General features: G+C 36.1%; 1 protein-coding gene across 3 annotated transcripts in view; it reads right to left on the reverse strand.

Moving 5' to 3' along the window:
* The window catches only part of ASZ1 (ankyrin repeat, SAM and basic leucine zipper domain containing 1), a 121,904-nt gene extending 109,231 nt beyond the window's left edge, over positions 1–12,673 (reverse strand). For 2 of the 3 annotated variants that reach the window (XM_045191612.3, XM_024555375.4), the window contains exons 1-4: positions 12,532–12,673; positions 12,024–12,123; positions 7,075–7,197; positions 4,662–4,773 (exon numbers count right to left, since the gene is read on the reverse strand). In XM_045191612.3, coding sequence (XP_045047547.2) covers positions 4,662–4,773; positions 7,075–7,197; positions 12,024–12,123; positions 12,532–12,636 — 440 coding nt within the window. In that variant the 5' untranslated portion in view covers positions 12,637–12,673. The remainder of the gene's footprint in view (positions 1–4,661; positions 4,774–7,074; positions 7,198–12,023; positions 12,124–12,531) is intronic. The other variant, XM_045191613.3, reaches the window with a different exon arrangement.
* Between the last annotated feature and the right edge of the window lie 9,150 nt (positions 12,674–21,823).

Consider the following 21,823-nt stretch of genomic DNA (forward strand, 5'->3'; position numbering starts at 1 on the left):
GAAGTCTAAAAGAATACACCTCCACCAAACCAGCTCTGCAAGAGATGCTGAAGAGACTGCTTTAAGGAAAGGAAGGAAAAGAGAAAGACAGAGGAACACAGGTAGGAAAAAATGGCAATGAATAACTACCTATCATAATAACCATAAACATAAATGGATTAAATGCTCTAATCGAAAGAAATAGAATAGCTGAATGGATCACAAAGCATGACCCACACATATGCTGCCTAAAAGAGACCCACCTAAGAACAAAAGACCTACACAGACTGAAAGTGAAGGGCTGGAAACAAATTTTCCAAGCAAACGGACGGGAAAAAAAAGCAGGGGTAGCAATACTCGTATCAGACAAAATAGACGTCCAAAGAAGGGCCATAAAGAGAGACCCAGAAGGTCACTTCATAATACTCAAAGGAAGAATCCACCAAGAAGACATAAACATTATAAATATATATGCACCCAACATACGAGCACCCAAATACATAAAGAAAATCTTGGAGGACTTCAAGAAAGATACTGACAGCAACACAATGATAGTAGGGGACTTTAACACCCCACTATCAAATATGGTCAGGTCTTCCAAACAAAATATCAACAAGGATATTGTGTCACTTAACAATACCCCAGATGAAATGGACTTAACTGATATATATAAAGCTTTTCATCCCAAAGAAGCAAAATACACATTCTTTTCAAGTGTACAGTGAACATTTTCAAAGATAGACCACATGATAGGACACAAAGCAAGCCTTAACAAATTCAAAAACATTGAAATCATATCAAGCATTTTCTCTGACCACAAGGGACTGAAACTAGAAACCAACAACAAAGGAAAAAACCCAAAGCACTCAAAATCATGGAGACTGCATAGCATGCTACTAAACAATGAATGGGCCAAGAATGAGATTAGGGAAAAAATCAAAAACTTTCTGGAAACAAATGAAAACGAACTCACAACAACCCAAAACCTATGGGACACAGTAAAGGCAGTCCTGAGAGGGAAGTTCATAGTGATACAGGTCTACCTAAAAAGAATAGAAACATTTCAAAGAAACAACCTAACCTTACTCCTACAAGAATTCGAGGAACAACAACAAAGACAGACCAGAGCAAGTAGAAGGAAGGAAATAACCAAGATCAGAGCAGAGTTAAATGAGACTAAAAGCACAATTCTAAGGATCAATGAATCCAGGAGCTGGTTCTTTGAAAAGATAAACAAAATCGACAAGCCTTTCAGTAGGCTCATCAAGAAAAAAAGAGAGAGGATCCAAATAAACAGAATTAGAAATGAAAGAGGAGAGATTAAAACTGATACCACAGAAATACAAAGTATTGTAAGAAATTACTACAAAGAACTATATGTCAAGAAATTTTAAAACCTAAGTGAAATGGACACATTTCTAGAAAAATATAATCTTCCAAAGCTGAATGAAGAAGAAGCAGAAAACCTGAACAGACCAATAACAGCAGAAGAAATTGAAGCAGTAATCAAAAACTCCCAACACACAAAAGCCCTGGACCAGATGGCTTCACAGGAGAATTCTACAAAGCATTTAAGGAAGAGCTAACCCCTATCCTTCACAGACTATTCGAAAAAATCCAAACTGATGGAAGACTCCCAAACTCTTTTTATGAAGCCAACATCATCCTAATCCCAAAACCAGATAAAGACACAACGAAGAAACAAAACTTCAGGCCAATATCGCTGATGAACATAGACGCTAAAATTCTCAACAAAATATTAGCAAACCGCATCCAGCAATATATTAAAAAGATCATCCACCATGACCAAGTGGGATTCATCCCAGGGGTGCAAGGATGGTACAATATTCGCAAATCAATAAACATAATACATCACATCAACAACAGCAAAGACAAAAATCACATGATCATATCAATAGATGCAGAAAAAGCATTTGATAAGGCACAGCACCCATTTCTGATAAAAACATTCAGCAAGATGGAAATAGAGGGAGCATTCCTCAACATAATAAAGGCCATATATGAGAGACCTACAGCCAACATCATACTCAATGGGCAAAAACAGAGCTTTCCCACTAAGATCAGGAACAAGACAAGGATGCCCTCTCTCACTACTCCTAGTCAACATAGTATTGGAACTCCTAGCCTCAGCAATCCGACAAGAAAAAGAAATAAAAGGCATCGAAATTGGAAAGGAGGAAATCAAACTGTCACTGTTTGCAGATACATGATAGTGTACCTGGAAAATCCTACAGACTCCACCAAAAAACTACTTGACCTAACAAATGAATCTGGCAAAACAGCTGGATACAAAGTCAATACTCAGAAATCAAAGGCATTCCTGTATACCAACAACGAAACTGCAGAAACAGAAATCAGGAAAAAAATCCCATTCGATATAGCAACAAGAAAAATAAAGTACCTAGGAATAAACCCAACCAAGGAGGTAAAAGACCTGTACTCAGAAAACTACACAACACTGGAGAAAGAAATTAAGGAAGACACAAACAAATGGAAGCATGTACCATGCTCATGGATTAGAGGAATTAACATCATCAAAATGGCCTTAATACCCAAAGCAATTTATAGATTCAATGCAATCCCTATTAGAGTACCCATGACATATTTCACAGATACAGAACAAACATTTCAGAAATTTATATGGAACCATAAATGACCCCAAATAGCTGCAGCAATTTTGAGAAAGAAGAACAAGGCAGGAGGGATCACAATACCTGATATCAAACTGTATTACAAGGCCACTGTAATCAAAACAGCCTGGTACTGGCATAAAAACAGGCACATAGACCAATGGAGCAGAACAGAGAGCTCAGAAATAAACCCAAGTCTTTACAGTCAATTAATAATTGACAAAGGAGGCAGGAGCATAAAATGGAGCCTCTTCAACAAATCGTGTTGGGAGACCTGGACAGCTACATGCAAAAAAATGAAATTCGATCACCAACTCACGCCATACACAAAAATAAATTCAAGATGGATAAAAGACTTAAATATAAGTCCTAGAGGAAAACATTGCCAGGAAAATCTCAGACATTCCACACAGCAACATCCTCACAGACATGTCCCCTAAAGCAAGGGACATAAAGGAAAGAATAAACAAATGGGACCTCATCAAAATAAAAAGCTTCTGCATGGCTAAAGAAAACAGCATTAAAATAAAAAGAGAACCAACAGTATGAGGTATCATATTTGCCAATGATACCTCTGACAAGGGCCTGATCTCCAAAATACATAAAGAACTCACAGGACTGCACTCCAGGAACAACCCAATTAAAAAATGGGCAAAGGACTTGAACAGACACTTCTCCAAGGAACACATCCAGAGGGCCCAGAGACATATGAAAAGATGCTCAGCATCACTAGCCCTCAGAGAGATGCAAATTAAAACCACAATGAGGTACCATCTCATACCTGTCAGAGTGGCCAACATAAACAAATCAACAAACAAATGTTGGAGAGGATGCGGAGAAAACGGAAACCTAGTACATTGTTTGTGGGAATGCAGACTGGTGAGGCCACTGTGGAAAACAGTATGGAATTTCCTCAGAGAACTAAAAATGGAACTGCCCTTTGACCCAGTAATTCCGCTGCTGGGATTATACCCTAAGTACCTTGAAACACCAATCCAAAAGAACCTATGCAGTTCAATGTTCATAGCAGCACAATTTACAATATCCAAGTACTGGAAGCAACCTAAGTACCCATCAGCAAATGAGTGGATCCGAAAACTATGTTATATTTACACAATGGAATTCTATGTAGCAGAGAGAAAGAAGGAGCTTATCCCCTTTGCAACAGCATGGATGGAACTGGAGAGCATTATGCTAAGCGAAATCAGCCAGACGGTGAGGGACAAATACCATATGATCTCACCTTTAACTGGAACATAATCAACAGAAGAAAAAAGCAAACAAAATATAACCAGAGACATTGAAGTTAAGAACAATCTAACAATATCCAGTGGGGAGGGGACAGTGGGGAAAGGGGATTACAGGAACTACTATAAAGGACACATGGACAAAATCAAGGGGGAGGGTGGAGTTTGGGGAGGGAGGGGAGTTCAGGTGGGGTGGAGGGATGGGGAGAAACGGCATACAAGTGTAATTAAATAACAATAAAAATTTTTTAAAAAATCACCAACATTTCAAAAGATGCAAGGTATATTTACTATTTGTTTTCTTTGCATCTAAGCACTATTAAATATATGATAACATAATTATTTGGAAAAGTTGTAGGAAAATGAAAATATTTTGACTTATTATTTAGGATATATACTTTAGCATTTATATAAAATTGTTTAGTGGGTTTAAGCATTATAACACTAAGTTAAGAGGCTTACTCCTATAGCTCAAACATATTCTTTTGAGTATGTGATTCACAGAAAATGATACAGTATACTGTCTTTCTTTCCCTTTCATTTCAAATTCTTAGGACGTTGTTGTAAAAATTAAAAACTAAAAGATGACCTTCATAATACACCGTTCTTCCTATGATAATCTTATACAATTGGAACCATGACCTTAAGACCTATTTTCATTAATCAACTATATGACCAAGTAAGTACACATTGTTTATAATTTTCTAAAAATGCTATCAAATTTTTAAGTCTAATAATCAAAAAAAAGTATCCATAATTTCTGAACAGATAGTAAGGCTCTTACCTACAAGCAACATTTGGATCAGCATTTCTTGAAAGCAGTAGTTCTACACATTTCACAATCTGTTCCTCTGAGCCGCGAGCTGAACATGCGGTTATCAAAATAGTTTGCTTTTCTATAGTCAATAAAAAAATGAGAAACCGTCTCCATCAGTAAGTGTATCTAACTGAGTTCTTTTACCATTCAAAAGATAATAAAAATTACTGCACTCTTAAAATTCTACAACCTATTCTCAATTCTCTTTATCTTAGTAGACAACTTTATTTCTTCCTTCATCAAAAAATGAGATTAGGGATGAATTGCTTTAATCTCCAAATTATATCTATAATCCACTTCTTAATTTCCTTCCCCTATTCCTATTTCTTTTTTTCAAGATTTTATTTATTTATTTTTAGAGAGAGGGGAAAGGAAGGAGAAAGAGCAGGAGAAAAACATCAATGTGTGGCTGCCTCTCACATGCCCCCATCTGGGGACCTGGCCCACAACCTAGGCATATGCCCTGGCTGGGAATCCAACTGGCAACCCTTTGGTTCATAGGCCTGTGCTTAATTCACTGAGGTACACCATCCAGGGCCCTATTCCTATTTCTTAAAGCTAAAGGGGGTAGGTTTGAGGGATGGGTGGGGTGGGGGGCATGGTGGGGTGAAAATAGAGACAACTGTACTTGAATAATAATAATAATAAAAGGATACCTCAGCCATCTTTGAAAATCTTACATGTGACAGTAATATGTGGAATTAAAAAAACAACATTTTAAACAACAGAGAGAAGTAGGCAAATACATATTTCAATAAAATCTGAATTTTCACACACTCAAAAAAGAGAATAAGACTTGGGTTATGTGTAGAGATACTGCACAGAGTTGAACACTTTTTGGTTGATTAAAATTTGCTTTGCTGCACTCATGTTGAAAAACAATGATTGGTATTCTCTGCTTTCATTCCTACTTCCCATTTATTAGAGAACTCACTGAAATCTGGCTTATGCCCAAACTGTCCTACTGAAAATGATCTTTTCAATCCTCCTCTACTTGATCTCCCTGAGCTCACCCTATTTACTAAAATACTTGTTCCCTTGGCTCCTATAACATCAGCAGATATCAGGGTAGATTTAAAAACCAAAAACACTTCTTAAATTAAAATTGGGAAATTCAAAATAGGTCATGGCCGCCACAGTTTACATTAGTGGTTCCATATTGACCAAGTATAAAGATACAGACTCTAATCTCAGTTCTGCCACCAATAAACTGTGACTACCATGATATCTTAATATCTCAGTAGACCTAATCTGTAGATAGGAGCTAATATCTGCCCTCTGCCTGATGAAGCTATTGTTGAATATGTAAGAGAATTTATGTGAACATTCTATGAAAAATATAAAACTCTTTCTAACTGTAAGGTATTCTTCTGACTACAAGAAGAGAAACAAAATGATTCTATTTTGACCAGAATATTTTATATAGTTTCAAAAATCTCATTCCTAAATTTAGCTTTCATTGGGTGATATTTTAAAATAATGCAATAAAAAGAAAAACTCATCAGAGCAGCTGATTAAACATAAAACTGTTAAGATGGGAATTTATATAAAATATATAAAAAACAAAATGTAAATGGTTTTAGAAATATCTAATGTTGGTACAAACTTAACTGAAAATTAATTTGGAATTAAAACCTATACCTGAATTATGAAATGAATTTAATTGCTCATTTGAAACACATTAAAAACAAAAAGTTTTTCAATATAATAATTAAACTGGACTTGCATATATACTCTTATTTTTCAAAAGCTCTCAAAGAAGTACTCAGTAGAAATTATTTAATAACAAAGACAGAAAAATATGGATTTAATAAACTATCTTTGAAACAACTTTAGAATAATTTAGAGTTAAGTTTTAAATTCCAAGCACTGATTTTCAAGTAATTTTCCACAAAATTATCAGCTTTTCAATGTTTTCTTTCAATGAATTTTTCCTTTGTAAGAATAAACCAAATCCTTTAGCATAGAAGCTAAAGATATATAATAACACAACCAGTTATAAAAAATAATATAAATGGAATCTACCTCTTTGGAAATGAAGTTTTTGAAAATTTCTACAGCTTCTAATTTGATTTTGTATGTTATTCACCTAACGTAACTATAAAAAAAGGTTTTTAAAAACTGCTTTAATTTTTTTCACTTTTCGTAAAGCTGCTTGGGACTCAAGAAAATCACAGTAACATAATCAGTTACATTATCTCAAACACCTTACCCTTACTATTTTTTTTTTCATGGACAAAGGTTTATTTTAAAATAAATATATGAAAACAGAGCATGAAAAGTGTATATCACCACCCCTTAACAGAATATGATTAGACTTCTAAACAGAGAAGTATACAAAGTAAATTTTCACATATGTTAAATACTCAAAACATCTTACCTTTATCAAAGTTTGCATTAGCACCTCTGTCTAAAAGGACTCGAACCAGCTCTACATTGGAAACGCTAGCAGCATACATAAGGGGAGTCCATCCATACTGAAAGCTTGAATCTACACTAATGCCTGTCAAAATAAAAACAAGCTTTTAAAAGCCTCCAGCACAGCACACATCACACACACTGTCAGCTTAATATGCTTAAAGTACTGGGCATGTGACATGACTATGTATACTTTATAATAGGAAGGATTTTTGTGGTAATAATGTCTTCAAAAAATGCAAAATGATTAAATCTAGACTTTAATAATTTAGCTAACTTCATTTTTACTTGTAGGTGCTATGTTCCAAGAGACCTTATCTGACAAATGTTTTATCATATATTATAGAAAATTGCTATACACATACTATAACAAGTTTACATGCTATCATTATCTCCCTAGGGGAGTTGGTAAAGGTTTCATAGAGGTAAATTGTCTTTTTAATTAGAATATTATACATTTCTGCCCTGACCAGTGTGGCTTAGTTGGTTGGGCATTGTACCACAAAAAAGGTGGCCAGTTCGATCCTGGTCAGGGCACACGCCTAGGTTGCTGATTCAGTCCCCAGTTGGGGCACATACCGGAGGCAACCAGTCAGTGTTTCTCTCTCACGTTGATGTTTCTCTCCCTCCCTTTCTCCCTCCCTTCCCCTCTCTAAAAAAAAACAAAAAAAAAAAAATAAAGAATATTATACATTTTTAAGATGGTAAGCACCATGTATATTCTTAAAATTTCCTAAACTTCCGTTCTAACACAAAATTTATCCATGGGGGCCTTGTCAAACATGAGGTTAAAAAGGTAGGTTAGGGTTAGATTATGAAAGCTCTATTAAGAAATGTTAACTGTATATGGGATCAAGAAATTGACACCATTATATTTGTATTATAAAGACAACAAAAGTGTCACCACTATTAAGAGTGAACAGGAGGCAGGAAGAGTAGTTATGAGACTAGAATCCTATGTAAAAGTCACAGCAAGGGCAGTGGGGAGAAGGAGGATGTAATATAAAAGAACATTTCAAAGGCGGGATCATCAGAATTTAAAATTACTTTGAAGAGGAGAAATGATAGAAAAGAACAAGTCAAAATGACCATCATGTTCTGCCCTAGACAAACGAATGACAAGCAGTGTGCTAGAACAAGAAAAGGCCTAGATGAAGTATCAGGCCTGAGGAGCAGGGTGAAGTTTTAAAGCCACTATCTAGAATGGGACAGGAAGGAATAGATTAAAAAAAACAGAAAGAACAACAGCCAGCTGAGGCAGCTAACCTTAACATCCACAAGCCATTAGTGGTAAAAAACCCTTGGAATCACCTGATTTTATCCCAGATCACTGACTGATTTGATCATTTTAAAAAAGAAAAAAGAAATGGTTGAACTGAGCTAGGTTTGGATCTAGGACTGGGGAAGAGCATAGATGTGATACAAGAACAAAGATACAAAGAGGCAGTGAATGCAATCTATTAAAATTAAGTAAAGTCTTTTCTATAAAGACATCAGGATTTAAGTAGCAATCTCTCTCTTCAAGCTAAGAAATATTTGCTAATATTAAGAATAAAAATAGAGTGTTTTTCTATTTCAAAGAAGGAACACCTGTATGTGAAAACCACTGAATATAAGCCTGCCTTTAACACCTTTTAATTTACAGTTTTACAGTCTCTGGCTATCAAGGGTTCCATCCACACAGAGGAAGAGAATATCTACACTAAGTTGCTGAAATATTACTCCCGACTGTCTACCTTTAATTGACATAAGGTGATGATAATTACTGAGAGAAAACAACATAAAACCTTCTTAGTACTTGCATACATTATTGGTGCAACCTGTCTCCTCTAACAAATTTTTCTCTTTAAATGGCTACAACTGAAAGCATATGAATAAAATCAGACATTTTTTTCTCATTATTGTTTCTTTAATGACATTACTGCTCAAACCATAAAAAGAAAAGAAGGAAACAATGTGAAGAAAAAGATAAGCAAATGCAGCAATTTTTATATGCAAGTATAAAAATTCTTCATCATCACCTCTAATATTCAAAAAGGCATCTATTATGCTCTTGGCATAGTTTACTTTATTTACTTTTTAATCATCAACTGAGGAGATATTTACTGACTTTAGAGAGAGATGAAAGAGGGAGGAGAGAGAGAGAAAGACACTGATGTGAGAAACACCAATTAGTTAGTTTCTGTACACCCCCAACCAGGGACTCAACCTCCAACCTAGATATGTGCCCTGACCAGAGATCAACTGTAACCTTTTGTTGCACAGCACAGCACTCCAACTAACTGAGCCACTAGGCCAGAAGGCATAGTATTAAATAAAACATGGAGTTTAAGAAGATTGACACAGTAGATATACTGGGTTGGCCAAAATAAATCTGTTCAGATTTTTTCCATGAAAGACACATTTTTCATTTTCACCAATAACCATGGATTTGGATATTTTAAGCATGCTGACTATCTCCCCTGTGGTATAATGTTGATTGTTATCAATTAATGTCTTGATTTGATTGCTATCAACTTCAACTGGTCTACCTGACCATGGAGCATCGTCCAGTGAGAAATCTCCAGCATGAAACTTCGCAAACCACTTTTGACATGTTCGATAGGTCACAGCACCTTCTCCATACACTGCACAAATCTTTTTTTGCATTTTAGTTGCACTTTTACCCTTCCAGATGTAATAAAGCATAACATGCTGAAAATATTGCATATTTTCTTCCATCTTCAATATGGCTACACAATAGTTTACCAATTTTGATTTAAGTTTTTTAAATGCATGCTGCTATGACAGCTGTCACAATATTATCTAACAAAATTGTTTTAAATGAAGTTAAAGACAACTAAGCACTACTAGAACAGTCTTACAGTAAAAAAAAAAAAAGTTGTTTGACCAGCCCAATATATTTTTAAATAGTTTTAAACATGTGTATTGATTTGAGAGAGGAGAGAAAGGGGAGGAGGGGGTGATAAGGAAAGAGAGGAACGCTGATGTGAGAGAGAACCATCAATTGGTTGCCTCCCAGGGATCAAACCTCAACCTAGATATGTGCCCTGACCGGCAATCAAACCCCCAGCCTTTTGGTACACAGGACAATGCTTCAATCAACTGAGCCACACCAGCCAGGGCAACACAATAAATTTATGTAACTCAAAAACATTCAAAATAACACTATATTGTTTTGGGATATATACATATAAAGTAAAAATCTAAAGATATGCAGAGGAAAGATAAATACCAACTATAGGCAAGTGGTTATCTCCAGGGGGAAGGAGGTGTCTCCATACCTTTCTGAATGCCTGAAACACTTAATAATTTAAAAAGAACTGAAAACAGTACATAGCAGAATAACAAAACTGAGACATACTTGACTGAACTGTTAAAAGTGGAGTGGCTGACTCAAAGGAAGCTTTCATTTTTTAAAATTAAACTCAATTGGTGCAGAAATATGTATCAAAGACAGGAATGACTTTGAAAGGCAATATTTAAAATATTTTTAGAAGTGTTAAGTAATGACATCTGGAAGGAAACCAGGAAACACTAAAACTGGAATGACGTGTGAGAGACTTCAGAGGTAATGGGGGTGAAAGGTATCTTTCTACTTATAATTATATATTATTATTATTGACTTTTTAAAATGAACTCTTGAAATTTTGTAATTAAACAATTATAAAAGGTTGACTAAATTCTTACTTTACCATTAGGCTCTTTTCAAGTCCTCACTGTTCAGGAGCCTCCTTCACTTCGTTGCATCTAGCCCCACTATTCCTAAGGCAAACTTTCTTTTCTAAACAAATTTCTGCCTATTCCATCACATTCAACACTATGCACACTCCTGCATGTGTTTATATTAGGTTTTAGGCCTCTACTATTCAAATTTTGAGTTTGTAATTTCATTCTTCAGTTATAAACTCAAGTTCCACTGTCTACAGTCATACGGATTCTTTTGTTGAACAGCTAACATTTACATAATGCCTATATGGTCTAAGAATTTAATTAATATGTTTTCTCTTTTTAGTCCCCACCCAAGAAAATACCTTTGATATAATGCATCCCATTTAAAAAGGGGGGAAATTGAAGCTTTTGAAGGTTTAGTAATTGGTCAGGATTATAGAGCCATCCATGACCAGACTAGTACTGAAACCCAGAACTATGCTGTTTCCAAAATGATTTACTTTCTGCTAAACCATGAGGCATCTCTAGCATAGAAGGCAAACATTTTTCTATATACAGTATCACTTAACTATTTTGTGTGTGAATGTTTTGTATCTACAAGTAGATGGCAAACCACTGTTATTCATTTGGATAATTTCAATCATTATTGTCAACAACTGACATTTCTATGTCAAGGTAACTTTTAAAAATAATATATTTAATTTGATCCACAGAAAAAATGTTGTGGGACCCAGGCCAGAATTGAAATGCTTTACATGAAGAAATTGAGGTTCTGCAAGTTTAAATGACTTTTCCAGGGAGCCACACTGACTAGCCAAGGGAACATATACCCAGGTACTCTTGATTCCAATCTCAAGCCTCACTTTACACACACACACACACACACAGAGAGCCCAGGAAAAGAACATAACTGAAACGCACATAACTAGAATAAATATTTGAGAAGTATATAATACACCAAGAAAATGCTGAGTAAAATGAGTAAGAATTATCGTGGGGTACGATTAGTCAGAAAAAGGCTTTTGAAAATGTGGAAGAACTATGGAAGGTAATAGGGTGGCATTCCAAATTAGAGGAAGAAAAGGCAAAGAGAACTCAGTCGAGAATGATATGTAAGACACTACCTATATTAATACTCGCTCTGATTCCATTAGGAAGGCAACTCAAAACTTTTAAAATTAGAAGCAGTTGTTAACTTAAGACAATTGGGTTGGGTTGAAACTATCCCTTATTTCTCACCAGAATTTAGGAGCTCTTGGACCAATGAAATGTCTCCTGTGGTCAATGCTTTCTTAAATGTTTCATTCTTTTCTTCGGTGGGTAACAGTCCTTTTAACTTCTAAAAAAGCAAAAAGTTTTTAAAAATCGTTTTACATATTTTCATTTCCACTTCAGCAGTAAACAACGTCTGGTCTTAGGTAATCTTTTTTTTTTTGACGGAGATGGGTTGGGCAACATACAAAATTCATAAAGAATTCATGTCTAAAATGATCTTTAAAAGGGAATGGGTAAGGACGGGTCCAAACCAAGTGAAGAACTACTACACTGACAACTTAAAGAAGTTCAGTGGATGTAAAGCACAGTAAGGAAGGACGAAAACTTTGCGGGTTTGTTTGAAATCCAAAAGCTTGTATTTCCACTGGAAAAACAAGTTAAGGGAAATAGTGAGGAAGAAGTTTCACGAAGCCTGGCCTTTGAGAGCCAGGAGGGCGATTTGGGCGCGTGAAGAAAAAACCTCCTCTGCTACCTGAGATGCCCGATCGAGATACCCAATCTCCCAGCCATCATCGTCACTCTCGCTACTTTCGCCTCCACCGGCGACTGCCAGGCCACTTATCCTGCTGGCCGCCATGCTGCCCGCCGGCTTCTCCCTACCCACAGAGCTCCACGCACCCGTCCCTCCCCGCGCGCCTGCGCCTGCGCCTGCGCATTGGGGCTGCACCGAGGGTGGCGCGGGAAGGCGCGACGTGCAAGCGTGAGTGTTGGCCCGCCTGGGGCAGGCGCTTGGGGTGGCTCCGCGGCCCTTACTTATTCCTCCTCAAAGCCCCATGCCTGTGAGAGATGGAAACCAGCGCGTCTGGCAAACCTGGTGGAACTGACAGCGTCTGTGTTTCATGGAGTTCTTGCTCTTTAAGGATTGCCCCACTTGAACCAGGAGCAAAATTGGGATTTTCTGCTAAGAAAGACTAAGCTTTCCCCCCATCTCCATTAGCTGCCCTCCAACCCCCACCAAATCCACTGTCAAACAGGTACCCTGTGATGTGAAAGGGAGTACTGAATCCCTAAGAAACACCACCCATATATTCAAGAAGGCATCAGCCAAATGGGAGGGAGCTCACAAAGGAGCCAGAAGAATTCTTCCTTTAAATTTCATGTCATTTTAGATGTCATAGATTCAGAAACTTCGGAGCATCTAAACACTTTTCCAACTAGATTGGATAGACACACTAAAGGAAAAATCAGTCAATAAAAGGAAGGGAAGAGAGTAGATCAAAAGAGCTGGGAAGAAGAAATTAAATTTTCAGAGAGCAAGTAATACAAACAACTGCAGGTGAAAGCAGCCCAAATTCACTTTTCTGCATCTGATGTCTATGTGAAATGTTGGTGATTCAGTGATTATCTTTGCCACCAAAGAAACATAGATCTGTGAAGGAATAGTGAACATTTATGTATCACAAGCTGATTTAAGAAGAATGTAGCCGTGCTCCATTCTTTGAAAGTTTTTTAATTTTTATTTACTTCAGAGATTTTCACAGATAACTATGTTTAGGTAGTTTGGTTATGTTGGGGCCATGCATGTCTTTCTAAATGCATTTATTCAATAAATGTTACGGATCATCTCCCTGATTGGTGTGGCTCAGTGATTTGCATGTCGTCCCACAAACTGAAAGGTCACTAGTCTGATTCCCAGTCAGGACACAAGCCTGGGTTTCAGGCCAGGTCCCCAGGTTGGGGGCATGTGAGGGGCAACCCATGGATGCTTCTCTGGCACATTGATGTTTTTCTCTCTCTCCCTTCCCCTCTCTGTAAAAATAAATTAATGAAATAATTTTTAAAATGTTATGGATTATTGAACACAGTCAAGCACAACTAGGCTTGGGGAGACAACATCAAAGACAAACCAAGCTGCCTCATGGAGCTTCATTTTAATGAAGAAAGACAATAAACAAGTAAACAAACAAGACTATTGCAGATCATAGATAACCGAAAGGAAATAAGCAAGTGCTCAGTTTCTTTTTTTTTACATCCTCTCCTGAGGATATGTTCATCGATTTTTGAGAAAGAGAGAGAGAAACATTGATGTGAGAGAACACTGATCAGTTGCCTTTAGTATATTCCCCAACTGGGAAACCGAACCAGCATCCTAAGCGTATGCCCTGACCTAGAATACAACGCTCAGCCTCTTGGTCTATGGGACAGTTTTCCCACCAACTGAGCCACACTGGCCAGGGCTAAACTTTTTTTTCCATTTTAATTATGATGTGTCTTGGTGTGGGCCTCTTTGGGTTCATCTTGTATAAGACTCTCTGCACTTCCTGGACTTACAGGTCTGTTTCCCTCAACAGGTTAGTGAAGTTTTCAGTCATTATTTTTTTCAAATATGTTTTCAATTCCTTGCTCACTCTCTTCTTCTAGCACCCCCATGATGCAAATATTGATATGATTCAACTTTTCCCAAAGGCTCCTTAAGCTATCCTCATTTTTAAAATTCTTTTTTCTTTTTTCTTTTTTTTTTGGTCTTAAGAAATACAAATTTAATATTTTACAGCTCAGGAGACCCAATATCCTGAAGTCAAGGTATCAGCAGGGCCAATTCCTTCTGGAGGGCCTGGGAGAGAATCTGCTTTGTTTCTCTCTTTTTTTTTAAGTATATTTTATTGATCATGCTATTGCAGTTGTCCCAATTTTCCCCCTTTACCCACTCTGCTAGTGCCTACCTTCCTTCCAGCAATCCACCCCCTTAGTTCATGTCCATGGGTCATACGTGTAAGTTCTTTGGGTTCTCCATTTCCTATACTGTTCTTATCATCTCCCTGTCTATTTTGTTCCTACCAATTATCTTCTTAATCCCTGCACCCATTCTCCCTCTTTCCCCTCCTAGCTGATAATCCTCCAAATGATTTCCATACCTATAATTTTGTTCTTGTTCTGGTGGTTTGCTTAGCTTTTTCTGTTTTTTTGATTCAGTTGATAGTTGTGAATTTGTTGCTTTTTAATGTTTATGGTTTTGATCTTCTTCTTCTCCTTAAATAAATCCCATTAACATTTCATACAGTAATGGCTTCATGATGATGAACTCCTTTAGCTTTATCTTGTCTGGGAAGCACTTTACTGGGCATTGTCGTGCAAACTGAAAGGTCACTGGTTCGATTCCCAGTCAAGGGACATGCCTAGATTGCAGTCCAGTTCCCCAGTTGGGGGTGTGCAAGAGGCAACCAATTGATGTTTCTCACTCACATTGATATTTTTCTCCCTCTTTCTCACTTCTCCTCTCTCTAAAAATAAATAATGAAATCTTAAAAAAAAAACAACAACAGCAGCTAATGATACTGGACCAACTAAATGTCCATAGATTAAAAAAAGAACCTATCTAACCCTCCTGTCTTTTCAAAAATTAACTCAAAATGGATCACAGATGTATACAAATGTTCACAGCAGTGTTATTAGCTAAAAAGTGGAAACAACCCAAAAGTTCATCAGCTGATGAATGGATAAACAAAATGTAGTATATCCATATCATTTGTATTAGTTTCCTAGGACTACCATAAGAATTACTACAAAGAATGTGGGTTTTAACCATAGAAATTTATTTTCTTATCATTCTGGAGGCTTGAAGTCTGAAATCAGGATGTTAACAGCACCATGCACCCTCTGAAAACTCTAGGGGAGTATAGTTCCTTGCCTTTTCATAACTTCTGTTGATTGCCAACAATCCTTGGTATTCTGTGGTCATAAAGGTATCACTTTAATCTCTGTCTCTCTATTTAGGGCTCACCCTAATTCAGTATGAGCTCATCTAAACTTGTCTGCAAAAATCCTGTTTCCAAACAAGGTTATAATGACAGGTTCTGGGTGGACAAAAATTTTGTGGGGGCATTGTTCAACCCAGTATATCATATATGTCTCTTAGCATAATGTTTTCAAAGTCCACATTGTAGCATATTCCATTTCTTTTTATGCTAAATAATGTGTTGTATGGATTTTAGGAGGGGGTTTCAAGAGGTGGCAGGACCCATCGAAGGGCTAATGTGGTTGTGAATTGGAAACGTAGCAGGAAAAATGGAGAGGAGAGCATGCATTCAAAATTTCTCATGAATTAGAATCAATAGTATTTGCTGACAGTGTATTAAGGATAAAGGGGAGAGGTGTCAAAGGTAATGTGACAAGAACACCAGAAAAGGAAAACGTTTTGAGGAAACAGGGATAAGCTTTGTTTTGCACAGAGACAGTCTGGAATGCCTGAGGAACATCCATGTTCAGATAAGGTCCGGAGCTCCTAGAGAGACCTGGGCTATCGATTCATCTTGGGAAATCATCTTTCTAAGAGTTAATAAGGGACATATTAAAGCAATGATATTGCCAAGGGAGAAAGGATAGGATGAGGAGATCAGAGGGTCAGGAACGTATCCTTAGAGAATGACTATTGGTTTTTTTGGGGGGGGGTTCTTTTCTTTTTTATTTTATTTTTATTGTTATTCAATGACTATTGTTTTACAAAGCCAGCAAAGGAGAGGAAACAACAAAGGGGCCCGAGAAATAGAGATTAAAGAAGCAAGAGACCTGAAACAGATCAATATCTCAAAAATCTTGCATTGAATTGTAACCTAAGATAATAATACTAGCAATAATAATGATAGTAAACTCATTTTATAGTACTTCTTACATTCCAGCCACTGTTCTAAGGGCTTAACCTTTATTAAGTCATTTAATACTCACACAACCCCATTGAGATGAATACTATCTCAATTTTACAGAAGGGGAAATGGAGACACAGAAAGGTAAAGTTGTCTGCCCAAGGTCACCTACCTGGCAGGGCTGGAATTCAAAGGCAGGAAATAGCCCTGTAGTCCATGCACTTAGTCATTAGTATCTAACACTTATGTAGCATTTCCCTAATCACTTACATCCATTAATTCACAAAATCTTCACTGCAACTTTTTGAGGTAATTGTTAAAATTATTGTCTACATTTTACAGATGAGGAAACTGAAGGGTTATATAAACACCCAAGATAATACAATTGCTAAGTGGGATCGTCACAACTCACTACATGATTTCTAGTTCTGGAGTGGGTCTCAGGTTTAACTTAGAAAGTGCGATGCCCACAAAAGCATGCTCTCTGTTCGAAGAATACTTATTTCTCCTATGTATTTCACTCTCACTATAGCACTTTCTCTGAAGCACTCCTTTAACAAAGCAGATATCATCCTCTAACCAGTAAACCAGACTTAAAATAAACCTTGATTCATTTATAGGTGAATCACAAACTTCATGCCTGGCCAGATAAGAAATCGGTAATTTGGGTTTGTCTGAAGAGATTTGGGAATTCCCCCAGTGTGATTTCCTGGAATAGTAGATCAGAAAGTCACCTACACACTTTGTTAATGACTACAGTGTTCTGCTTGGTTCACTGATGACAGGAGACTGGTAAAACAAAGAGGGCAAGAAACCAGATGGACATGAGAAATAAATATTACTTGAATTTAGGCAGCCCCTACTCCTGGATTTTTTTTTAACTTTTAAACTTTGACTCAGACATTTGTTATGACTACCTAATACAGTTCATTTTACCATTCCACATGATGATGCTTTATTTTGTGGGGAACTTGTTTTAAATTTAATGTTGTCACATTTTTATAATTCTTATTTTTTATCATTAGTGTGGTAGTACTTTCAGTAATTTGAAGAAATTCTGTTGAGATTCTTAATTCTGTCTGGGATTCAGTTGGGTTAACTGCCTCTTTAAAAGATAATTTTGTAGGCATAAAAATGGCAAACAGATTTTTTTCAATACTTAATTCATGTGCACAAAAGAGTCAATGGGGGAGTCAAGCAATTTTTTTTATTATCTAGCATTAATTGATTCCACAAACACTGTACTGTTCTCCAACTATATTTTCTAGGCATGGAGGATGAAATTGTAAAGAAGACATGTAAGGTTCTTGTTCTCAGAATGTTTATTGTCTAGCCAGAGAAACAAACAAATAAATATATAATTAATATCAGGCAAGGATAAGTTCTATAAGGAGAAATTAACCAGGTGAAGGGGATAAAGGGTAATGGGAGGAAAATGGGAATTTTAAATAGGAATTTCAGAGAAAGCTTCTCTGAAGTGTTATTTGTAGTGTGATAGAAATTAAAAGGATTTGATTCTCCATTTTAAAAGGTCATTCTGGCTACAAAAAGAAAATATGAGAGCAAGAGTAGAATCAGGAAGACCAATTAAGCATCCTAATATTATAACAGGCTGGGTCCCCAACCCTGCCTGTATATTAGAATCCTCTGGAGATGATTCTAGCTAGCCCCAAATGAAATCAATTATATCAAAACTTCAAGGACTAGAGTCTAGGAGCTGATATTTCTCAAGACTTCTCTGATAATTTTAATATGTCTCCAAGGTTGGAAAAGGTTGTGGAAGAAAGATGTTGGGGTTAAGTCTAGGCAGTTATCTGTTGAGTTGGCCAAAAAAATTGTTTGTTTTTTTCGATACAATGGCTCTAGTAGAACTTAGTTGTCTTCAACTTCATTCAAAACAATTTCGTTAGGTTGTGTTGTGATTGCTGTCATGTCAGTGTGCATTTAAAGAAAAACTTATAAAAATTGGTGAATTTTTGTGTAGCTATTTTAATATTGAAGACGGAAGGAAATAAGCCACATTTTTGGCTATGATGTTTTATTATTTCAAGGAAGGTTAAAAACACAACTGAAACACAAAAAAAGATTTGTGTATTGTATGGAGAAGGTGCTGTGACTGATTGAAATGTCAAAAGTGATTTGTGAAGTTTCGTACTAGAGATTTCTCGCTAGATGATGTTCCACAGTCGTGTAGACAAGTTAAAGTTGATAGTGATCAAATCGAGACATTAATTGAGAACAATCAGTGTTATACCATGCAGGAGATAGCTGACATACTAAATATATCCAAATCAATGAAGTTATTGGTGAAAATGAAAAATGTGTCTTTTATTTTATAGAAAAAACAACATACACACTTTTTGTCTAACCCAATATATCTGGTAGGTGAATAAAGAATGAGAGTGTTGAGGTTAAGCTACTAAACAAAAATATATTCTTTTCTGGACTTATAATCTTCTTTAAGGAATGTGGTTAGATCAGAGAATAAAAATCTTGAGGAAGAAAAATAATCATCAGGAAATGATGCAAATGATCAGTTAAAAAGCATTAACCAATAAAATGCCAGGAAGTAATGGTTAATGAAACATCTGGTTGTGTTATACTTATTTCTTCAGGTATTCTAATATGTGGCCCAGATTTGAAAATCATTGTAGAAGAAGGATCTGGGAAGCCAGGTCTGGAGCAGTTATCTTTGGAGGTGGCTGGGTACAGATTCAGGAGAATATATATACATAATGTTTTGTGGAGACAGCACAGATAGGTGGAAGTGGGATGAAAACAAAAGAGGAGGTCAGGGATAACATCCAAATTTTAGGGTTCAAATATTGGGTGAATGGTGGTTGATTTACTCTACTGGGGGAAAATAGGTAGAAGAGCAGAGGTGTAGGTATGTGGATGTATTGAAAGCAAGAGTATTGGCTTACATTTCATGTAGAGAGTGTCAATAAACTCTGAAATGGGATGTTAAATAGAGAATTAGATAGAGGTTCACAATTCAATGGTTAGTTTCCTAGAATAATTTTCTTTGATTTTACATCTGTTTCTTGTTTACATTAACTAGTAAATTTACTCAGTTATTTACTTCACTTGTAAAGGCAGCCTTTCTAGATTTTATCACACATATAATTTTATTTTTTCTTCCTAGATTTTTAATGTAAACTCATAAAGCTACAGCACTGCAGATAGGCATGGCAGAAGAGAGTGCCTTAAAAGTATATTAATCCTTACTTCCAACAAAACATTATAGTTGTAGGCTCTATAAGTGTCTGAACATTTTTGTGTTAAAAATGTTGCAAAAAATACAAGTACAAAATGGATGGAAAGATAGCTAATGGAGAAATTTCAGAGTATCACTTCCAAAACTTACTTAACTAAAGAGTACTTTTAAATAAGTAACCTATTGATGAACATCAAGAAGAGCTCAACGGATATAAGAGGCTCTTCATTTAAAGTAGATATCAAAAAATGGGCTTTAAGATACACTATTACAATTGCTACAAGAAAGTGTCAGATTTATCATGCGTTTAAAATACAATGAATTTTAAATTATATTACAAATATGTTAAAATTATAAGATAAGATACATAAACCAGAAAATTCTATATCACAGATTTAGTAAATATCAAGTTGATGACACACAACATGTGATTAATGGGAAAATCATACTTAGAGATAACATTTATTGAGCATTTACTATGGCTAGTAACTATTCCAAACATTTTACATGCATTAACTCTGTATTAGAAATACTTTTAGCTGCAAGAAACAATATTCAATATCAGGCACGTAAAAACACCTGGTTCATTTTTTTTAATGTTAAAAGTAGTGTGGCAACTGGCATTAGTTCAGTTACACAGTGTTTTCTGGCAACATGTATCCCAAGCTCTTGGTCTTGTCCTCACAGTTGTAAGATGTCTTTCCAGGGTCCAAGCAGCATGTCTGTACTGAAGGCAAGGAAAAAGAAGTGAAGGATGGTTTCAGTGATATCTGTCTCCTTTTTTCAGGAAGTCAAAGCTTTCCTAGAATTTCCAACACATAGTTCTGCTTTTGTCTCTGCTGGCACTGGCACTTAGCATCCCGAGTTGCAAAGGAGATTGGGGAATCAAGTATTATACTTTCTCAGATTTTACAATGGCACAGGAGAAGGAAAAAGAAGGTTGAGAGTGGGCATTGTGTTGGGCAGCCAACAGTGACTGCCGCAAATCCATGCTATCCTTATGAAAACCCTACCAAATTGGTATTGTTTATCACCATTTCACAATGAGGAACTAAGACATAGAGAAGTTATGAGAATTTACCAGGGTCCAATAATGAAAGATGATAGAACCAAGAGTCAACATTGGTGGTCTGTCTTCAGAGCTCACCCTCTTCTCAACCATTCCACTACAGCATGAAAATTAAGCCCTAGATTTAACATTGTGCCTTCTTCTGTGAATGATCTTTCATGTAACTTCCTAACATTCTCACACATGGCACATTGTGTGCTATTACAGGCATACTACTACATGAAAATCAAATAAATGTTTGCTATTGCTCTTTATTTTATTATTTAGCCAATAATAAATAAAAATAGTTGACTCAAATTTGTAAAACCACTTAAACATTCTAAGTATTTTCACCTGTCATTTCTTCATAAACCTGCAGCAAATAGAGGTAAATAATATGTTTTGCATTTGATAATTGGGCAACAAAACAAGTCTCAATAAATTAAATAAAATTCAAGTCATAAAGCATCTTCTCAGACCTTCTGGGCTTGAAACTAGAGACTGACCTCAAGGAAAAAATTCAAAAACATTCAAAATCATGGAGACTGAATAGCATGCTATTAAACAATGGATGAGATAATAAAGATCCCTCCTACTTTGTTCTTCTTTCTCAAAATCATTGAGGCTATTCGGGGTCATTTATGGTTCCATATAAATTTCTGAAATGTTTGTTCTATATCTGTGAAATATGTCATTAGTACTTTAATAAGGATTATGTTGTATCTATAAATTGCTTTGGGTAGTATGGACATTTTGACATGTTAATTCTTCCAATCCATTAACATGGTACATTCTTCCATTTGTTTGTGTCTTCCTTAATTTCTTTTTATTAAAATATATATTTATTGATTATGCTATTACGGTTGTCCCATTTCCCCCCCCCTCACTCCATTCCATCCTGCCCACCCCCTCCCTCCCA

The sequence above is a fragment of the Desmodus rotundus genome, chromosome 6 (assembly GCF_022682495.2).
Source record: "Desmodus rotundus isolate HL8 chromosome 6, HLdesRot8A.1, whole genome shotgun sequence".
In the NCBI taxonomy this organism is placed as follows: domain Eukaryota; kingdom Metazoa; phylum Chordata; class Mammalia; order Chiroptera; family Phyllostomidae; genus Desmodus; species Desmodus rotundus.